Raw genomic sequence first — 20,731 nt, 5'->3', positions numbered from 1 at the left:
TCAAGGACGGAAGAAAACACAGCAAGAGGAGGAGGAGGAGGAGGAAAGAAGAAAGAGGAGGAGTAAAAGAATCAACATCAAACAACAACAAGAAAACAACAGTCTCTCAGAACAATAACAGGTCGTGACGCAGAAAAATAACAAGAGAATATGACATGGCCCTGGAGACAAGAGGAGGAGAAGAGGTAGAAGAAGAAGAAGAAGAAGAAGAAAACCTGACTATAAGTAACCACAACAACGAAAATAAAAAAAAATAAACTTCAGAAAGGACAAAGAGGACAAACGCGAACACAATAGTAGTAGTAGTAGTAGTAGTAGTAGTAGTAGTAGTAGTAATAGTAGTAGTTTAAATGAGAGAAAAGACAAAGAAATGATTATACAAACATTATCAAGGTCATTGCGCATTAATCAAGGGAGGAAAAGAAGAAGAAGAAGAAGAAGAAGAAGAAGAAGAAGAAGTAGAAGGAGGGGATGCTGTTCGTGTTTCTGAGGCAAGAGTTACCAAGCTACTACTACTACTACTACTACTACTACTACTACTACTACTACTACTACTACTACTACTACTACTACTACTACTACTACTACTACTACTACTACTACTACTACTACTACTACTACTACTACTACTACTACTACTACTACTACTACTACTACTACTACTACTACTACTACTACTACTACTACTACTACGTGCATGTTTACAGTGGTGCCAATCCTGCATGCGACCTTGACAGCTTCCCCTCCCAAATACTACTCTCCCACCCACCCCTCTCCTTCCCTCCTTCCCTTCCCTTCCTTCCTCCCTCTCCATCACTAACTAGCCTTGACTCCTCTTCATTCCTTCCACCTCCTCTTCACACCAGAGAATTTCACCTCCTCATCCTCCTCCTCTTCTTCTTCTTCTTCCTCTTCGTCCATCAAAATTCCCGCTTTGTTGTGGCCACACGGAATGAGACAGACTATACTATAACCTCGTCTTTTCATCCTCCCTCCCATTCTTTTTCTTTCCCTCCTTTCTCTTCTTTTTTTTCCTTTATTTTATCTTGGTTTCCTTTCTTCTACACATCATCATCTCATTCTCGTCTTTCTCTTCTTCTTAATCATCACTTTTTCTCTTTGTATCTCTTTTCTATTTTCCTTTGTCTCCTCTGTTCACATCCTCTTTCCCTTCTCCTCCATGCAGTTTCTCTTGTCATCCTCACCCCCCTTTCTCTCCTCCTCCTCCTCCTCCTCCTCCCCACGCCCCATGAGGTAATTCCATAGTATTGCAGTATGGGAACTTCCTGACTGGACACACCCATCCTAAATCTCTCTCTCTCTCTCTCTCTCTCTCTCTCTCTCTTCCAGGAACTCACAGCGGATATACCACCACTCCTTCTTTTCCTCCTCCTCAGTTGCATAACCTCTCCTGACCTCTAGTTTAAGTGTGTCATTCTCCACCACCACTTGCATGGAACAGTTATTAATCAGACTTAAGAGTTAGTCAAATTATGGTGGTGGTGGTGGTGGTGGTGGTGGTGGTGATGGTGGTGGTGATGGTGGTGGTGGTGGTGGTGGTGGTGGTGGTTGCAGTCTTTATTGTTTTCTTTTGTATACTCAAGAATTACAACGTTGGTATTTGTTGACCTTGTTGAGCCAATCTGTGTGTGTGTGTGTGTTCCTCATGGCCTCTGTCTTAATACATTCGTCCTTGCAGATAAGAAAAATACTATTACTTTGATAACCTGTTCTTTGTCAAGGCCACTATCTCGTCAGGGAATCTTTCTATGTATCTATTCAGTAGAGGAGGCAAGGGCAGCTCAAGGGGACATAAAAAAAAAAAGAAAAAAAAGAAAAAAAAAAGAGGAAAATATATACCTACTTAACCCTTCACGCAGCTCTGATATAAGTTCACGACTGACTTGGCGATACTGGCTGTGCTTCGATGTGCTGTTTGTCTTATGATCTGATGTGTGTGTGTGTGTGTGTGTGTGTGTGTGTGTGTGTGTGTGTGTGTGTTTACCTAGTTGTATTTACCTAGTTGTAGCTCTACAGGGCCTGGGCTTACGCTCGTGTGGTCCCGTCTCCGTATATTTGTGTGTGTGCGTGTGTGTGTGTGTGTGTGTGTGTGTGTGTGTAGCTTAAGTTGAGTCTGGTGATAAGAAGCGTAAGTCATTCTAAACCACCGCTCAAGTCGTATCTCAGCTGGCGGCCGGGTGTGTGTGTGTGTGTGTGTGTGTGTGTGTGTGTGTGTGTGTGTGTGTGTATGTATGTATGTGTGTGTGTGTGTGTGTGTGTGTGTGTGTGTGTGTGTGTGTGTGTGTGCAGAGCAGGTGATGGAGGCCCCGTGGCGAGTGCTTGAAGGGTCTGAAGTATTAAGAGGCCGACAGGAAAACAGTTTTTATTTCAGCACATCACAGTCGAAGGGGTGAACTATATTAGAGTAGTCCTCGTTGAGACAGTCCTGGTTCTCCTCAGTGAAAGAAAACGGTAACGGCACGGTGATTTTAGGGGGGACAAGTCGGTCAGGGCGTTAAAGGGATTGCCGAGAGTGTGGGTTCAGATTTTTCTTTTACAACTTAAGGAAGAAAAGGACAAAAATATATATATATATATATCGTGTGGAAAGCTAAGTATGTTATAATGACACTTAATCCTCTTCCTCCTCCTCCTCTGGTCCTCCTCCTTCTCCTCTGGTCTTCCTCCTCCTTCCTCTTCCGTCCCCTCCACCACCTCCTCCTCCTTCCATCCTACTCCTTTCCTCCTTCACTTATCCTCTTCCTCCTGTCTTCCCCCTCTTGTCCTTCTCCTCTTCCTGTTCTTCTTCCTCCTCCTCCTATCCCCCTTTTGTGTTCCTTTTGTCCTCCTCCTCCTCCTCCTCCTCCTTCCATCCTAATCCTTCTCTCCTCCTCCACTTATCCTCTTCCTCCTGTCTTCCCCGTCTTGTCCTTCTCTTCTTCCTGTTCTTCTTCCTCCTCCTCCTATCCCCCTTTTGTGTTCCTTTTGTCTTCCTCCTCCACCTCCTCCTCCTCTGGTCTTCCTCCTCTTCCTTGCGTCTTCCACCGTCTTCATCCTCCTTCTTCCGCCTCTTCCACCACCTCCTCCTCATTTCTCTCCTTCCGTCCTCCTCCTCATCCTGTCATTCTCTTCTTATCCTCTTCCTCCTGGCTTCCCCCTCTCATCCTCCTCCTCCTCCTCCTGTTCCTCTTCCTTCCTTTATCCTCCTTTTGTGTTCCTTCTGTCCTCCTCCTCCTCCTCGTCCTCCTCACGCCTTGTCGTCACTGCAGTAGTTATCGGGGATGTAGGAGTTCAGCCAGGGTAGGAACTTGGTGACCCGCGTGTAGATTCCCGGGACGCCATCCACGGCACATTTATACCCGTAGGAGGTGATGCCGACCACCACCCACCGCCCGTCCACCTGCAAAGATCACGTGACTCAACCAGGTGTTCTCAGACGCCCCCCCCCCCCCCCACACACACACACGCATCACCTATTTCCAAAGCCCGAAAGAGAGATCAGTCGGGTTCTAATGAGTGTTCTAGGTTCACGGTACAGAAGAAGGGTTAGACTACCACCAGGGTCTTAAAACTATACCCATGGAAATGCCACAAATTCGCCCCTTTTTCCTCCCCTCTTTTCCCTTCCTCCTCTCTTATCCTCTATTCATTCCCTTCCTCCACCAAGGTCATAAAACTATCTCTGGAAATGTCCCAAATTCTTCCCTTCTTCCTCCCTTCTTTTCCCTATCTCTCTCTCTTCCCTTCCTCCCCTCTTATCCTCTTGTCCTTCCTTCCTCCTCTATTCATTTTATACTTTCACCTTTTCATTCTCTCTTCCTTACGTCCTTCTTTCCCCTACCTCTCTCTCCCTCCTCCTCCTCTCTTCCTTCTCTCCACCAACCTCCTCACCTTTAGTCTCCCTCACTTGTCTTCCTTTCCTCATCTCGCCCCCTTTCCTCCGCCTATCTCCCCTTCCTCTTTTTCCCCCATCCTCACCTTTATCTGCAGTGGTCCGCCTGAGTCCCCGCTGCACGTGTCTTTCCCGGGGTTGGACGCGCAGAGCTGGGAGGCGAGCAGCGTGAAGGAGGGGTCATTGAAGGCCCCGCGCCAGGCTGTCTGACACTCCCTGTTGCTCCACACACGTAGTTCCACCTTCTGCAGGACCGTGGCCAGATCTCCGCCGTATTTCAGTGTTCCCCAACCCGTCGCTGCGGAGAGGCACACGTCAGAAAGGGAAGAGAGATGGAAGGAGAGAGAGGAGGAAGGGAAGGCAGATGAAGGACGCTGATCGAAAGGAGGAAGGGAAGAGGACAAGGAAGAGAGGAGGGAAGAAGGGAAGACAGGTGAAGGAGGCTGGTCGAAAGGAGGAAGGGAAGAGAAGAAGACAAGGAAGAGAAAAGGAAAAGGAAGGGGATAGTGGAGAGAGGAGTTGAAATGACAGGTTGGGTGAAAGGAAGCTGGGGTTAGGAGTCTATGTTAGTTTGGAGGGAGGGGAAGGGTTAGGTTAGGTTAGAAGGGTTAGGAGTCTGTTAGTTTGAGGGAAGGGTTAGGTTAGGTTAGAAGGGTTAGGAGTCTGTTAGTTTGGGGGAAGGGTTAGGTTAGGTTAGAAGGGTTAGGAGTCTATGTTAGTTTGGAGGGAGGGGAGGGAGATTGCTGGGTTGGCTTTTGGTAACTATATAACACAAACGTAAAAGGCAGAACAAGTATGAGAATGAAGAGAGGAAGGAAGAGATTGAAGAATGAAGGATATGGGGCCGTACTCGTACAACATTTCAGCGCCCAAGCACACATATTTGACCATGCTTTCGTAGGCGTTTTGGGCATTTCCATGAGTAGTTCAGTGGCCCAAGAGGTAGCTTAACCCTTCTTCTGTACCATGAACGTAAAGAACCACTAATAGGATGAGGAGGAAGAACAGGAAGAGAAGGACAAGAGGGGGATAAGTAGAGGAGAAGAGAAGGAAATATCTGCTCTTCTGCCTTTGTAAACAGTTGAGAATAGTTGAGTAAATAGAGAAAGGCGAAAGCGTTTGAGAATAGCGACCAATGAGTTAGAGGGAGAGAGTGTGAGTTGAGAATAGTTGAATAGTAGAATAGTTGAGAATAGTTGAGTAAATAGGGAGGCAAAAACGTTTGAGAATAGCGACCAGTGAGTTAGAGAGAGGGAGAGAGAGTGTGACAGTGAGTGCATGTGTTTGTGTGTGCGTGCGTGTGTGCAGTACCCACCCGTCACCGTCACGCCGTCCAGGTTGGGGTCGTCGTGGGGGAGGCAGGCGGGGCGGACGTAGGGGGTGAAGGTGATAGGATTGGACAGGATGACGAGCGCCGCGTCGTTCTGGATGTTGTTGGCGTCGTACTCCGGGTGGACGATGAAGTTGGTCGTCATGAACCATTGCGCCCTGGCCTCGTCCAACACACTTACTCCGTGCTTGCCCAGACCCACCTGTGCATGACGGGCAATTAGCAAGGAATGACAGAGAGAGATAAGATTAGATAAGGGAAGGAGAAGAGAAGAGAAGAGAAGAAAAAGTATAAAGAAGAAATCCATACTAAGAAAAACAAAAACACAGGTGAACAGGAAGGAAAGGTAAACCGCCATCCACTCACACACACTATACCCTACACCTCCATGCACACTCACCTCCACCTTCTCGACGCCGTACCCGTGGAAGCAGTGTGCCGCCGTCAGGATAATGGTGTCCGTCACGAGTGTACCCCCGCAGCTGAACCTCTCCTTGTGTGCCTGCATGATGAGGTACGCCATCCACGGGTAATCCTCCTGTAGGGGATGTCAAGAGGAAGCTAGCGATGGTACTGTTGCTAAGAAGTCATTGGTATATAGGCTGAACCTCTCTCTGTCTCCATCTGTATGTATGATAAGGTATAAGGTGTCCATGGATAGTCTGCCTGTATGGGTTTGAAAAGGAGGATGGAAGCATGGAATGGAATATAGAAAAGAGGAGAGGGAAGAGAAACGAGAGGAAAGGGAAGGCTATGGATGAGAAGTTAAGGAAAGGGAAGGGTATGGATGAGAAGTTAAGGAAAGGGAAGGGTATGGATGAGAAGTTAAGGAAAGGGAAGGGTATGGATGAGAAGTTAAGGAAAGGGAAGGGTATGGATGAGAAGGGTATGGATGAGAAGACAAGGAAAGGGAAGGGTATGGATGAGAAGTTAAGGAAAGGGAAGGGTATGGATGAGAAGTTAAGGAAAGGGAAGGGTATGGATGAGAAGTTAAGGAAAGGGAAGGGTATGGATGAGAAGTTAAGGAAAGGGAAGGGTATGGATGAGAAGACAAGGAAAGCGAAGCGTATGGATGAGAAGTTAAGGAAAGGAAGGGTATGGATGAGAAGGGTATGGATGAGAAGAGAAGGAAAGGAAGTGTATGGATGAGAAGTTAAGGAAAGGGAAGGGTATGGATGAGAAGTTAAGGAAAGGGAAGGGTATGGATGAGAAGTTAAGGAAAGGGAAGGGTATGGATGAGAAGTTAAGGAAAGGGAAGGGTATGGATGAGAAGTTAAGGAAAGGGAAGGGTATGGATGAGAAGTTAAGGAAAGGGAAGGGTATGGATGAGAAGACAAGGAAAGGGAAGGGTATGGATGAGAAGTTAAGGAAAGGGAAGGGTATGGATGAGAAGTTAAGGAAAGGGAAGGGTATGGATGAGAAGACAAGGAAAGGGAAGGGTATGGATGAGAAGACAAGGAAAGGGAAGGGTATGGATGTTAAGACAAGGAAAGGGAAGGGTATGGATGAGAAGTTAAGGAAAGGGAAGGGTATGGATGAGAAGACAAGGAAAGGGAAGGGTATGGATGAGAAGACAAGGAAAGGGAAGGGTATGGATGAGAAGTTAAGGAAAGGAAAGGGATGAATATGGAAGGAAAAGAAAGGGAACGTTTGATGAGGTAAGCTGTCCATGGGTAGTCCGCCTGTATGGGATGTGAAGAGGAAGCTGAGGATGGCAGTGATGCAAAGACGTTGGTATATATTAAAGACCGTACCTCTCTATACCTGCTCTCTTAACACTTCCTTCTCCTCCTCCTGTCCATCTTGTTGCCACTGTTACCAAGCCCAGCTAACACCCCTTCCCTCCTACACCCTACCTTGAACACACCCTCCTCGACCCTATCCTTGCATGCTCTCCTTGACTTCCTTAATATCCCTCCTCCAAACTACCCTAAAATCCTCCCTTCCTTACCCTATTCTACCTTCCTTCCTTCTACCTCCACTGCCTAACATCCTTCCTTCACTCCACTCTTCCGTACCTGGGTCGCGTCCTGTCCCCCAACCACACGCAACACAGAGCGAGCCCCGCCGTCTCTCCCTTTGTCCATGCTCTCCGTCACCCCGCACGAGGTACAGGCCGGGTCCTCCTTCAGTCGCGGGGGCAGCGTCAACTCGGCCGCCACGGTGCAGACGAAGCCCCCTGTTATGCCGCCCATCCGACGTTCGTAGTGAACCTCAATCTCCTCTCCTTTCCTCGTTGGCGCCGCGTCGTTGCTGGAGTGGCGGTTCGGGTCAAGAAGAGAGGGAAGAAGTTACGGATTTGAAGTGGATAATAAGATAGTTTTTTTGTGTGGTAATTGTGGAAGGAAGTTGTTTTTTGTGTGGTAATTGTAGAAGGAAGTTTTTTTGTGTGTGGTAATTGTGGTCCCCCCTCCCCCCCCGTCCCCCCCCCCCTTACCTGCAGTACACCTCCTCCGCGCCGTCCACCTTCACTCTCAGCGACTCTATGAAGCAGTTGAATTTGAGTTGCAGTTGATGGCAGGCGAAGACTAATTGGCTGCCCAGGTTGACGGCCTTGAACACCTGTCTGCACGAGTACCTGTTGGGTTTATTATTATTATTATTATTATTATTATTATTATTATTATTATTATTGTTATTGTTGTTATTGTGATTTTCGTTGTTTTTGTTGATCTGCATGAAAGGGCATCAAGAAACACACACACACACACACACACACACACACACACACACACACACACACACACACACACACACCCACACACAATCTATGTAAACCCTAAACTTAACAAGGTCTGAAGCGGATCGGTGGTATAGTTAAACCTGTTGATTGCTTTTGGCCAGGTGTGTGTGTGTGTGTGTGTGTGTGTGTGTGTGTGTGTGTGTGTGTGTGTGTGTGTGTGTGTGTGTGTGTGTGTGTGTGTGTGTGTGTGTGTGTGTGTGTGTGAATGAGTTAGTGAGATTCTCGTTTGATTTCACCTGGGCCGTAACCCCTTTGATTCTGGCTTTTAGGACACACAGGTAAATCACATTGTTTGACCCTCACCTGTACCACCCACCTCCTCACCCCTTCCCCTTCACCTCCCCTCTCACCCTCATCTCCCCACACCCCTTCTTTACAACCCTCTATCTCCCTTCTTCCTCCCCTCTTCCCCTACGTGGTTTTTAGGACACGCAGGTAAATCACATTGTTTTCCCCGCACCTGTAATACCCCTCCCCCTCACACCCCTCTAATCTCCCTTCTTCCTCCCCTCTTCTCCCCTACCTTCCTCTCCTCCTGACATCCTCTCTCACTACCTCTACCTCTGCTTCCCCTTATCACCCCCCCCTCCTCCCTCCACTTCTCTCTCTCTCCCCCCTCTCCTCTACGTACAGTCAATGAGGGAAGGAGGAGGAAGGGAGAGAGGGAGGGAAAAGGGAGATAAAATTGGGTTCTATCTACTGAATGTTTACTACTACTACTACTACTACTACTACTACTACTACTGGTTTTATTTAATTTAGTGACTACGCACATAAATATAGATAGATAAATAGATAAAAAGAGAGGTAGATAGATAGATAGATAAAGAATGGGAGGTACAGCTTTTTCCTTAACACAATTTCCTTTTCTCGTTCAGCCCAATCTGCGTCAAGTGGCTTCAAGTGGTCAGGGCAATCATTCACTCCGGGCCCGTGTCTTCAAGATCACCCACACTCTTCAACGCGCAATCTCTCTCTCATCCCTCGGAAACACCGCATCATTTTTAGTCTTCTAGTTTCGGTAAAAAAAAATTCTCCTTCCAGATTTCTTTTTGATTCAACAAGTTTTATCATTCTGTAATTGTTCACTTGTTACGCTTTTTTTTCCACTTGGTACAAAAAATTCTCCTTCCAGATTTCTTTTTGATTCAACAAGTTTTATCATTCTGTAATTGTTCACTTGTTGGGTTTTTTTTTTTCACTCGGTACAAAAAATTCTCCTAGATTTCTTTTTGGTTCAACAAGTTTTATCATTCTGTAATTGTTCACTTGTTGCGTTTTTTTCCACTCGGTATAAAAAATTCTCCTTCTAGATTTCTTTTTGGTTCAACAAGTTTTATCATTCTGTAATTGTTCACTTGTTACGCTTTTTTTCCACTTGGTACAAAAATTTCTCCTTCCATATTTCTTTTTGGTTCAACATAAATCACCCGTAGTTTTTTTTTCTTTCTTTTTAATCCGCATTTCTTTGTTTCCTTTCATTCAGTAATGTTTGGCTTGTCTAAATATTCTTTCCTCCAGTAATATCAGTTCAATGTATTTTCACTTTTAATTAACCCGGTAGCTGCGGGGATCATGTTTCTTAAAGGCCCCTCTCAGCGAATTAATAAGAAAAAAAATCGTCTCTCACGCAAACCATTCCATAATATATACCTATCAACGCATTTGTGATCAGTTTATGCATCATCTATTTTGGGGGTTTATATCATGGGAAAAATTTGGCCCTCCGCTGGTACACTGTAAAGCCACAAATTTGGTCCGTCGCTGCTACCACGCTATTCTTTTTCTCTACCTCATTTTTATACGTCAGTCTGTCCTATTATGCTTGTCAGTCATTCTTTCCGCTATAGCTAAACTGACTCCCTTACAACGAATATCTATCTTTCCAGGTGAGCTCCTCCGTCTACGCCTCTACGGTGGTCAGCAAGCAAGGTGTGTAAGGATGATTTGTGGTCTTTTCCCTCGCCTCTTATCTCATCTTCTTTGTGGGTCACTGTGCACATTCATCTCTAAGACTCATACGAACTTCTGCCTTCTAATTGCCTGTCTTTCCTCTTGCGATTGATTGGGGTCATCTGTCAGTTAGTTGGCCAGCGTGTGTTTGTTAGTGGAAAGCCTTGGGTCACTTCGGAAGTTCATTTCTAACACACATAGGCTTTTTACTTCTAATTGTCTACCTATCTTATTTCGATTCATTGGCGCCGTCTGTAAACTCATGTCAATATATTTGTAGGTCAGTGCAAACGAAGAATGAAGTATCGCCACTCATCTCTACTTTCTTCCATAGGAGCAGCGCGTAGCGGACTTTCCTTTTCTTATTTACTTTTGGCCTCGAGTTTCTTCCTTTATCGTAAAAAAAGGCAATACACAAAGGAATACATCGTAGGGGAGGCAATTATTAAGAAAAGTATAATTCATAGAAACTCTTATTTAAATTCTTATAAACACGCAGAGTTGAAAAGTTTACTCGTTGCCATAACCCCCACGTTGTTGGTTTACATACTTATATTAGGAGCGACGCCATAGCCTGACTTTTGTTGTTTGGGGGATAGAGTGCGTGCATGGTCCGGGGCTATAAAGTGTAGGCCAAGTGCTTGGTTATGGATGTGTTAACTGGGGCAGACACACACGTACTAACGATGGTAGTGTGAAGTTGTGTATCGCTTTGGTGTTGATGGAGAATGATAAAGATACAGACTGATAGATCATATAGACGGTGGGGTGGGGTGGGAGGGGTGAAGGAAGGGAGAAAGGAAGGAAAAGAGGAGTGAAGGGAGGGAAAAAGAGGAGAGTTAAGGAAGGGAGAAAGGTGAAGGAAGTGAAGGAAGGAACTGAACTGAAAGAAGGGAGAAATGAGAGAGATGGAAGGAAGAAATAAGAGAGGAGGAAGGGAGAAATGAGAAGGAAGGGAGATGAAGGCGGCTGAAGAAAGGGAGGAGATTGGAGAAAGGGAGAAAGGAGGGTGGAGGAAGGAAAAGAGAGAGAGAGAGAGAGAGAGAGAGAGAGAGAGAGAGAGAGAGAGAGAGAGAGAGAGAGAGAGAGAGAGAGTAAACAAAGGGAGAAGAGATAAACCACTAAGGAAAAGGTGAGAAAACGAGGAACCACAAGACGAAGGGAAGAAGGATATAGAAGGCGTCACCTGTAAAGATCATGTCGGGCGTACAGAAGCGCCGCCTCTCCGTCATCCAGGGCGAAAGTCTTGTTACACTCCTGCACGGGGATGAGAGAGGACACAGCCACCCCGCCCTCCTGCACCGCCAGTCGCTTCCCACGATCCACTGCGGAGGGCGACAGGGTTAGAGAGGGCAGAAGAATAAGAAGCAGAGAAGAGAGGAGACATATTGAAGGCTAAAAGAGACCAAAAAGTAGAATAGAGGGGCAAGAGAGGTAATTTTAGGGCAGGGGCGACAGGGTTAAGAGAGATGGAAAACTGTGAGGCTGAAGAATAAGAAACGGAGTAGAGAGGAGACATATTGAGGGGCTAAAAGAGAGACCAAGAAGTAGAATAGAGGGGCAAGAGAGGTCATTTTAGGGCAGGGGAGACAGGGTTAGGAGAAGAGAGGGTTAAGAGAGATGGAAAACTGTGAGGCTGAAGAATAAGAAACGGAGTAGAGAGGAGACATATTGAAGGCTAAAAGAGAGACCAAGAAGTAGATAAGAGGGGCGAGAGAGGTCATTTTAGGGCAGAGGTGACAGGGTTAGGAGAGGAGAGGGTTAAGAGAGATGGGAAACTGTGAGGCTGAAGAATAAGAAGCAGAGTAGAGAGGAGACTTATTGAGGGCTAAAAAAGAGAACCCAAGAAAAGTAGAGGGGCAAGAGAGGTCATTTTAGGGCAGAGGTGACAGGGTTAGGAGAAGAGAGGGTCATGAGAGATGGAAAACTATGCGGCTGAAGAATAAGAAGCGGAGTAGAGAGGAGAGTGAGAGAGAGCACTCTGTCACCGTCTCCAGTGCCCGCCATAAGTCAGGGAAGAAGAGGAGGTGGAGGAGGAGGAGGAGGAGGAGAGGAAGAGCTGGCCCCTAACTTTACGTCACCCTCGGGGGCAAACTTAGACAAAACAGGAGGGGAAGCTACTTATGGGAGGACGAGGAGCCTGACTCACGGTGACCTTGGTGAGGAGACAGGACGAGGGGAAGAAGGGCGAGGGAGAAGAGCCAAGATTTGTTAATACTTACGCTCAAAGTTGACGAGGATAGCTGTTACTCTTAATAAATTGAAACTATTAACTTTGAATGTAACTTTAAGGGTGAGGATACGGGCCCTGCAGGATTAAAAACGACGCAGAAAAAGAACTTATCGATAACTCTGATTTTACGAAGGAGTGACTTTTAAGAGAATTCAGAACGAGATTTAACAGGAGGAGGATGAAAGGGAAGAGAAGGAAATAGGTCAAAAGGAAGGAAAGGGAGAGGAAAAAGTGGAAATCAAAAGGAAAAGACTTATCGATAACTCCAATTTTACGAAGGAGTGACTTTAAGAGAATTCAGAACGAGAAGTATTAGGACGAGGATGAAAGGGAAGAGAAGGAAATAGGTCAAAAGGAAGGAAAGGGAGAGGAAAGAAGTGGAAAACAAAAGGAAAAGACTTATCGATAACTCTGATTTACGAAGGAGTGACTTTAAGAGAATTCAGAACGAGAAGTATTAGGAGGAGGATGAAAGGGAAGAGAAGGAAATAGATAAAAATGAAGGAAAGGGAAAGGAAGAAGGGAAAACGAAAGGAAAAGACTTATCGATAACTCTGATTTTACGAAGGAGTGACTTTAAGAGAATTCAGAACGAGAAGTATTAGGAGGAGGATGAAAGGGAAGAGAAGGAAATAGGTGAAAATGAAGGAAAGGGAGAGGAAGAAGGGAAAACAAAAGAAAAAGACTCGCCTTTCCTTATCTCCCTATCCATGTCTTTACCTTCTTTTTAAACTCCATTCTCTTCCCTTCGTTTCTCTTTCCTTTCCTTTAATTTTTTCCTCCCCCTTCCTTTCTCTTCCATTCCACTCCTTCCCTTCCCTTCCCTTCGTATCTTTTCCTTTCCCTTCTCTTTTCTTTCCTTCTCCTTTTTATCTTCATTTTATACCTTCGTTTCTTTACTTTATTTCTCTTATTTCTTTATTTACGTTTTCATCTTCTTTTTTTTTCCTTTCTATAAATTCTAATCCCTTTCTCCTCCTTTCCCCCATTATCTTTTTTTTTATATATTTTTCTGTTTTTTTTTATAGTTTTTCATCCATTCCTTCTCTTCCATTGTCTTCCTCTCCTGTGACTACCTTCCCATTTTCTTTATCCTTTTATTTTCCTTTCGTTTCCCCCTCTTCTTCTTTTCCTTCACTTTCCCATCCCTCGTTTTCATCCTATTATCCCATCCCCTCTCTCCTTCTGCCTTCCTTTCTAGTGGTTTCCTTAATTCCCTTTCTCTATCTCCTTTTTTTCTCACGTTTTCCCCCTCTTCTTTCCTTCCCTCCCTCTTCTTTCCTTCATTTTCCACCTCTTCCTCCATTCCCTCTCTTCTCTGTCATTCCTTTCTACTTATTTCGTCTTACGCAACCTGATCGATGTCACGTAGGGTGTTGAATTCACCTTGAGCTCACAACCACCACCACTACCACCACCACCATCACCATTACCACCACCACCACTATCGTCATCACCACTACCACAGACAAACGGAATCGATAGGTTTGCAAGGTTAAAGAGGTCATCAGCTTGTATTAATAATGACCTCTGTGTGTGTGTGTGTGTGTGTGTGTGTGTGTGTGTAAAATAAGGGACAGAAAAGAAAGGAAAAGTATAAATAAACAAGAAAACAGTTAAAGAAAAAAACAACACGAGAAAGGGAACAGGTCGAGGAAGGCTTATATGCATGTGTGTGTGTGTGTGTGTGTGTGTGTGTGTGTGTGTGTGTGTAGGTGGTATTGAGCGTGGTCTGGTTGCCGCCTGTCTGTCTGTCTGTATTGTTTTGATGTGTTTAGAGGGGGGTGGGGGGTGGTTGCTGGGGTGACTGAAAGGGGGGGTGGGGTGAGGAGGGGAAGGGGGGGTGAAGGATAGTTTGGGACTGATGGAAAGGGTGTGAAAGGGAGATGATATGATGAAGTAAAATGAGAGAGAGAGAGAGAGAGAGAGAGAGAGAGAGAGAGAGAGAGAGAGAGAGAGAGAGAGAGAGAGAGAGAGAGAGAGAGAGAGAGAGAGAAGGGGTGATAGAAAGGGAGAGAGTAAAAAAAGAAGGGAAGGGAGGAAATGAAAAGAGAGGGAGAGAGAGAGAGGGAAGGGAGGATATGGTAGAAAAAGAAGGGAGAGAAAGTAAGAGAGAAGGGAGAGAGGGAGGGAAATGGTGAAGAATTGAGAGAGAGAGAGAGAGAGAGAGAGAGAGAGAGAGAGAGAGAGAGAGAGAGAGAGAGAGAGAGAGAGAGAGAGAGAGAGAGAGAGAGAGAGAATTGAAATGGTGAATAAGGAAGGGAGAGAAAGAGATAAGGGAAGGAAGGAAATGGAGAAAGGGAGGAAGAGATTAAGAAAGGGGGGAGGAAGGGTAGAAAAGGGAGGGAAAGTGAGGTGAGGAGGAGGAGGAGGAGGAGAAGGAGAAACAGAAGAATGGGAAATGGTGTGATAAAAGAAAGGAAGGAGAGGGAGGAAAAATTAGACCAGAGTTTGTACAAGGACAGGAGGAGGAGGAGAAGGAGGAGGAGGAGGAGGAGAGGTTGTATGTTTATGTCAAGGTTAGATATGGAGGAAGCAACCTCTCTCTCTCTCTCTCTCTCGTCACGGGGAAATCTGAAACCAATCATTGAAAACATCGTAATCACTAATTTTGTTTTCATTAGTTTAAAATGATCTTTTTTACGAGTCTGCCCTACTCTCTCTCTCTCTCTCTCTCTCTCTCTCTCTCTCTCTGCAAGTGTGTGTGTGTGTGTGTGTGTGTGTGTGTGTGCCACGGGAATGACGTAATGACTGGAGAAAGAGAACGAGAAAGACGAAGAAGATAGATGAAGAAAACGAAGAAAGAAGGAAAATGGGAACCAGAAGAAGAATGAAAACAATAAATAGAACAAGAAGATGAAGAACAGAAGAAACTAAAAACGTTAAAAAAAGAAAGAGAAGAATAAAGAAGGAGAAGGAAGAAAACAGAGAACCAGAACCAGGATAAAGAAAACAACAACATCAATAACACAGACTCGAGGAAGGCTTACCAGTTGCATTTGGCCGTTGAAGTTAGACGAGGAATAGAAAAAGGAGAAGAAGGAGGTTATGAAGAACAGAAAGACGAATAAGAAGAAGAGGAGGAGGAGAACAGGGATAGAGAAAACAACAACATCAATAACACAGACTCGAGGAAGGCTTACCAGGTGCATTTGGCCGTTGAAGTTAGACGAGGAATAGGAAAACGAGGAGAAGGAGGTTATGAAGAACAGAAAGACGAATAAGAAGAAGAAGAGGAGGAGAACAAGGATAGAGAAAACAACAACATCAATAACACAGACTAGAAGAAGGCTTACCAGTTGCATTTGGCCGTTGAAGTTAGACGAGGAAAAGGAGAAGGAGGTTAGGAAGAACAGAAAGTCGAGTAAGAAGAAGAAGAGGAGGAGAACAAGGATAGCAGTTGCATTTAGCTTTGAAACTATAGATGAATAATAGGAGAAGGAGATTGGAGACGAAGAAGAAAATAAAGACAAAATTAATAAGAGGAGGAGGAGGAGGAGGATAAGGATAGAGACACAATAACATCAATAACACAGACTCGAAGAAGGCTTACCAGCTCCATTGACCGTTGAGCCGAGGCGAGGAAGCCTGATCTTAACGCTGCTAACACTCCCTCCAGAAGCGTTCAGCGGATCCACGTTCAGGCGAGGGAAAGGATAGAGGAGCACGCCTTCAGACACCCCCGCCACCACCACCACCACCATCACCAGCAGGAGCCTCAGTCTGTACATCATAGCCACCAGTACCACCACCTTCACCTCCACCTCCTCCACCTCCACTGCCACACCTCCGCCACTCAGTATCACACCTCCACTATTGACCAGTGGGGCGGTTACTCTTACACCTGCTCTCCCCCCTTCCCCCCCCCCTTTCCACGAACACCCCCACCCATCCCCCCGATTTCTCCTTCTTAACCCCTCTCCTCCTCCTCCTCCTCCTCCGCTTGCTTCTTCTACTACACTTGTCCTCCTCCTCCTCCTCTTCTTCCTCCTCCTCATCATCACCATCTTCCCCTCCTCCTCCTCCTCCTCTTTTTTTTTTTTCCCTTGAACGCCCTCCTCACTGTAAAATAATGCAAATGTGAAACTCGCAATGGAGGTGAAGCTGGTCTCGTCACGTTCCTTGAAACATGAAACTCGTGGATTTGAGGCCGACGAGGATGATGAGTGTGTGAGTGAGTGAGTGAGTGTGAGAATGAGTGACGTGGATGAATGATGAGTGTGATGTGCTGGTTCTCTCGTTGATTATAGGTGTGTGGTGACTGGCTGGGCGGTGATGATTGATTGGTGGTGATGAACATTGTGGTGGTGATGGTGGTGGTGGTGGTGGTGTATGTGTATTTGATGCCGGTAATGAACACAAACGAACATACATACATACATACATACATACATACTCTCTCTCTCTCTCTCTCTCTCTCTCTCTCTCTCTCTCTCTCTCTCTCTCTCTCTCTCTCTCTCTCTCTCTCTCTCTCTCTCTCTCATAGCGTAACCATAATCATCCTCAAATTTGTGTTACGGTCCAAAGGGAAATTAGACGTAACTGTGACGCATTCCTCTTCTTCCTCTTGCGTCCTGTTCCCGTAGACAAGGAGGAGGAGGAGGAGACTGGCCCCTCCATCCTCCTCTTCCTCTTTGCGTCAGTTGTGTGTTGGCGTAAGAGACGAGAGCAAGTGGGAGCTTTGTGCTGGTCACCACTTCGATTCCCGCTCAATACTCAGCTTCCACTCATCTCATTCATCTCTCACTTCCTATTCATTCATTAGTCTGGTTCTCTTTCTCATCTTTGTCTCATTCTTCTTTCTTCCATTGTTTGTTTTCTTGCTTATAACTATCTTCTTTTCTTTCCCTCATTTTCTGCTTGTCTTCTCTTGTTCTCCTTATTCCTTGTCCCTTTCATTTCCTATCTTCTTATCTTCGTTTCTATTCTATTCCCATTTTTGTTCTTGTTATCTTTCTCTATTCCTATTCTTTCTCATTTTTTTCTACTTCTCTCCTCTTCTTCTTCTCTCTCTCTCTCTCTCTCTCTCTCTCTCTCTCTCTCTCTCTCTCTCTCTCTCTCTCTCTCTCTCTCTCTCTCTCTCTCTCTCTCTCTCTCTCTCGTTGTCCTTCTGTTCCCTCGTTTATCATCTTCCTCTTTCTCCCCTTCTTTATCATCTCTCTTCCTCATTGTATACATATCTCCTCTCTCCTTCATCAACTTTGTCTCTTCTCTTCTATTCTCATTCTTCCTCCCTTTCTCTACTGTTTTTCATCTTCATTTCCTCTCCTGCTTCTTCTTATAATTCCTCTTCTTCATCTTCTTTCCCACTCAACTCCACCACTCACATTCTCTCATATTCCCTCTCATCCTTACTCTCTCTTCTCTGATCACTCCCTCATTTTCTTTCATTTTCCATCACTTAATTTTCCATCATCTTCAATCTCTCTCTTATAACATCCTATTGTTCTTTACTCATCTCAACTCGCCATTATTCACAGCATCTTCACAGCCTCACTCTCCTCACCTTCTCCCCTCATACCTCACACACACACGCTTTTGTCTCATAAAGGTAAGATTTTGACCGTGTGTTTTGGTATTGTTTGGGGTATTGTGTAGTTTTGTTTTCGTGAGTGCGTGAGAGAGAGAGTGTGTGTGTGTGTGTGTGTGTGTGTGTGTGTGTGTGTGTGTGTGTGAGAGAGAGAGAGAGAGAGAGAGAGAGAGAGAGAGAGAGAGAGAGAGAGAGAGAGAGAGAGAGAGTTAGGGGGGATTAGGCTATATAGAAACGGTTGAGTAATGAGTGTGGTTGTGAATCCGCTCATCCAAACACACACACACACACACACACACACACACACACACACACACACACACACACACACACACACACACACGAGACATATGGTTACCGGGGAAGGCTGGCCATTGATTCCTATATAATTGCTCTGACCGAGAGGAGGAGGAGGAGGAGGAGGAGGAGGAGGAGGAGGAGGAAGTAGGGGAAGGAAAAGGAAGAAGGAAGTGAAGGAAGACAGAGCTAGTAGAAGTAATAGTAGTAGTAGTAGTAGTGGTAGTAGTAGTAGTAGTAGTAGTAGTAGTAGTAGTAGTAGTAGTAGTAGTAGTAGTAGTAGTAGTAGATGAAGAAAATGGAAGTGAAAAATAATACGAAAATAAGACGAAAAAAAATATCAGGATTAGGAAAAAAAAAACTCATCTATCAGGTGGTCATAAAACACCTGAGGAAGCTGCAATTAGTAAGGCATGCAGGTAAATGTTTCAAAGCTGCAATTAGTAAGGCATGCAGGTAAATATCTCACTAACACCTGATCACCCCCCTCCCCCCCTCCCCAGGTAGCGGAGGGGAGGGAGAGGCTGTAGGAGGGGTGTCATGTGGTGGGGTGTGAGGGGGAGGTGTAGTGTGTACTTGGGGAAGGCTATTGGGGGAGTGCGTTGCAGGTGAGGGGGTGGAGGTGTTGTTGGGGTGGTTAGGAGGAGGTGGAGGGGGGGAGTGGGGTGGGGGGGGAGGTTAGGAGGAGGTGGGGGGGTTGGGGAGGTTAGGAGGTGGGGGGGGTTGGGGAGGTTAGGAGGTGGGGGGGGTTGGGGAGGTTAGGAGGTGGTGGGGGGGGTGGGGAGGTCAATGCCAGCACCACCACACCACCACCACCACCCATCACAGCACCATCACAGCACCACCCATCACAGCACCACCCATCACAGCAACACCCTTCACAGCACCACCCACCACAGTCATTTACACACTCACCACCACCCCCACCAACATGACCAGCAGCACCACCCATCACAGCACCACCCATCACAGCACCACCCATCACAGCACCACCCATCACAGCACCACCCATCACAGCACCACCCATCACAGCACCACCCATCACAGCACCACCCATCACAGCACCACCCATCACAGCACCACCCATCACAGCACCACCCATCACAGCACCACCCATCACAGCACCACCCATCACAGCACCACCCATCACAGCACCACCCATCACAGCACCACCCATCACAGCACCACCCATCACGCCACAACCCTCACAGCACCACCCATCACAGCACCACCCATCACAGCACCACCCATCACAGCACCACCCATCACAGCACCACCCATCACAGCACCACCCATCACAGCACCACCCATCACAGCACCACCCATCACAGCACCACCCATCACAGCACCACACGCCCTTAGCGATGGAGATATTAATGAGCGCCTCTGTCCCCGCCACACCGCCCTGCCCACCATAGGACCCCCCGGGCATGGCGGCGGCGACGATGGCGGCCGCTGTGGTGTTTGCTGCCTGCGCCACAGCCTCCTTGCCCCCCACGCCCACCACCTACCGCCCCTCGTGGAGCACCGCCGCCCACGCCGCGTCGCCCGCCGCCGCCACACACGAGGCGGGGCAGCCTTCTGGGGGTCGCCATTCCGTCACTCAGGATCAGCCGCAGGGCCCCGGCACGGTGAGGCCCCGGGAGGGGGCGTCTTCAGGAGGTGTCGGTCGGCTGGAGCGCGTGGTGCTGCGGGAGGAGGTGTACCAGGGCCAGGCCAGGCTGGTGTACAGGCTGGCACCCGGGGCGATATTCGCTGGCGTCAGGACCCACCGCCTGCCCGGCGGCCCTGACGCGGGGCGGCGAGACACGCGGGGCGGCAGCGGTGCCAGGCCGCCCAAGAAGTACCATGGACACGACCATAAACGCCCGAGGAAGCCGGTGAAGACCAACACGAAGCCGCCCGGCTTTGTAGCGGCCGGCTGGACGGTGACGTCCCCAGACCTGCAGAGGCACAGGCAGCCGCCGCCCGCGCCCCGCCGCCCGCCGCCGCGCTGGGACCCCCTGGCCAGCCTGAGGGCGAATTTGGCGACCCTGTCCTCGGCGAGCCTCGGGGCGGTGCGCAGCGTGCGCCTCATCGTGATGATCATGCAGTACCTGGGCTTCATCCCGCCCCTGCCGGGCCTTCCCGCCCACGGGGACCCCGTGCACAGCAGGCCCTCCACCCAGTACACGCTGGACAGGGGCGAGGCCTCCCGTCTGTGAACGGCGCCCCATTCCCCTCAACAGGCAGGCAGGACCATCGCCCCCGCTGTGCCGGGGCCTGGTGGTGCTGCAGGAAGCAAGGAACGCCTTGGCGGCCGCGGCACCAACAACTGGCGGGGCCGCGGCGCCCCAACGATCACTGTGTGACTCTCCGCCCTTCTCTGCCACAGTACCGGACAACACGTAATATATTAGCAATAAAGAACAAACAAGTAAAAAGTTGTGTGTAATTCATGTAGTCACCCCTGAACATTTTTCTGTCGGCAGTGCCTGAGAGAAGACGTGGCCGTGAACCTGGTCCTAAAGGCTTGGCGGCTGGTGCCAGCACGGGTGTGCTTACCTTTCTTATTAGGCGGCGGTCATCACCACCGTAACCATCACCACCGTCACCATCACCAGCAGCGCCAGCCTGCATCACTCTGCTGCAGGACAGGCATTGCCTTAGGTCTCCAATCTCGCCGCCAACACCTGCTCAACACTCCTCCCTTGGGTCCTCATATTAGTTATTTATCAGTCCTTCACTTTTTGTCCATCTGTTGTGTTCCCTTC

The 20,731-nt window shown here is 47.4% G+C and overlaps 3 protein-coding genes across 4 annotated transcripts; 2 read left to right on the top strand and 1 right to left on the bottom strand.

Annotated features, from left to right (window-relative positions):
* Nucleotides 1-3,009: 3,009 nt before the first annotated feature.
* On the bottom strand, nt 3,010-15,995 carry LOC127001274 (proclotting enzyme-like). Its single transcript, XM_050865635.1, has 8 exons — nt 15,705-15,995; nt 11,105-11,243; nt 7,660-7,800; nt 7,241-7,475; nt 5,623-5,760; nt 5,208-5,424; nt 3,979-4,190; nt 3,010-3,400 (listed from the first exon to the last, which is right to left on the bottom strand). The coding sequence occupies exons 1-8, from the start codon at nt 15,883-15,885 to the stop codon at nt 3,248-3,250; spliced, it is 1,416 nt and encodes a 471-aa protein (XP_050721592.1). The 5' UTR covers nt 15,886-15,995; the 3' UTR covers nt 3,010-3,247.
* Nucleotides 8,842-20,401, top strand: LOC127001275 (uncharacterized). 2 transcript variants are annotated; one of them, XM_050865636.1, is made up of 3 exons: nt 8,842-8,986; nt 9,855-9,897; nt 19,397-20,401. In XM_050865636.1, the coding sequence occupies exon 3, from the start codon at nt 19,409-19,411 to the stop codon at nt 20,180-20,182; it is 774 nt and encodes a 257-aa protein (XP_050721593.1). In that variant the 5' UTR covers nt 8,842-8,986; nt 9,855-9,897; nt 19,397-19,408; the 3' UTR covers nt 20,183-20,401. The 2 variants fall into 2 exon arrangements, with proteins under 2 accessions (XP_050721593.1, XP_050721594.1); XM_050865637.1 differs by lacking the exons at nt 8,842-8,986; nt 9,855-9,897 and adding an exon at nt 17,478-17,702.
* On the top strand, nt 16,244-19,396 carry LOC127001077 (uncharacterized). Its single transcript, XM_050865249.1, has 2 exons — nt 16,244-16,325; nt 18,921-19,396. Exons 1-2 carry the CDS (start codon nt 16,244-16,246, stop codon nt 19,394-19,396), a joined length of 558 nt encoding a protein of 185 aa, XP_050721206.1.
* Nucleotides 20,402-20,731: the final 330 nt, after the last annotated feature.

The sequence above is a fragment of the Eriocheir sinensis genome, chromosome 20 (genome assembly GCF_024679095.1).
Source record: "Eriocheir sinensis breed Jianghai 21 chromosome 20, ASM2467909v1, whole genome shotgun sequence".
NCBI lineage: Eukaryota > Metazoa > Arthropoda > Malacostraca > Decapoda > Varunidae > Eriocheir > Eriocheir sinensis.
The sequence above is the reverse complement of the archived record's forward strand: the minus strand, read 5'-3'. Positions and strand labels throughout refer to the sequence as shown.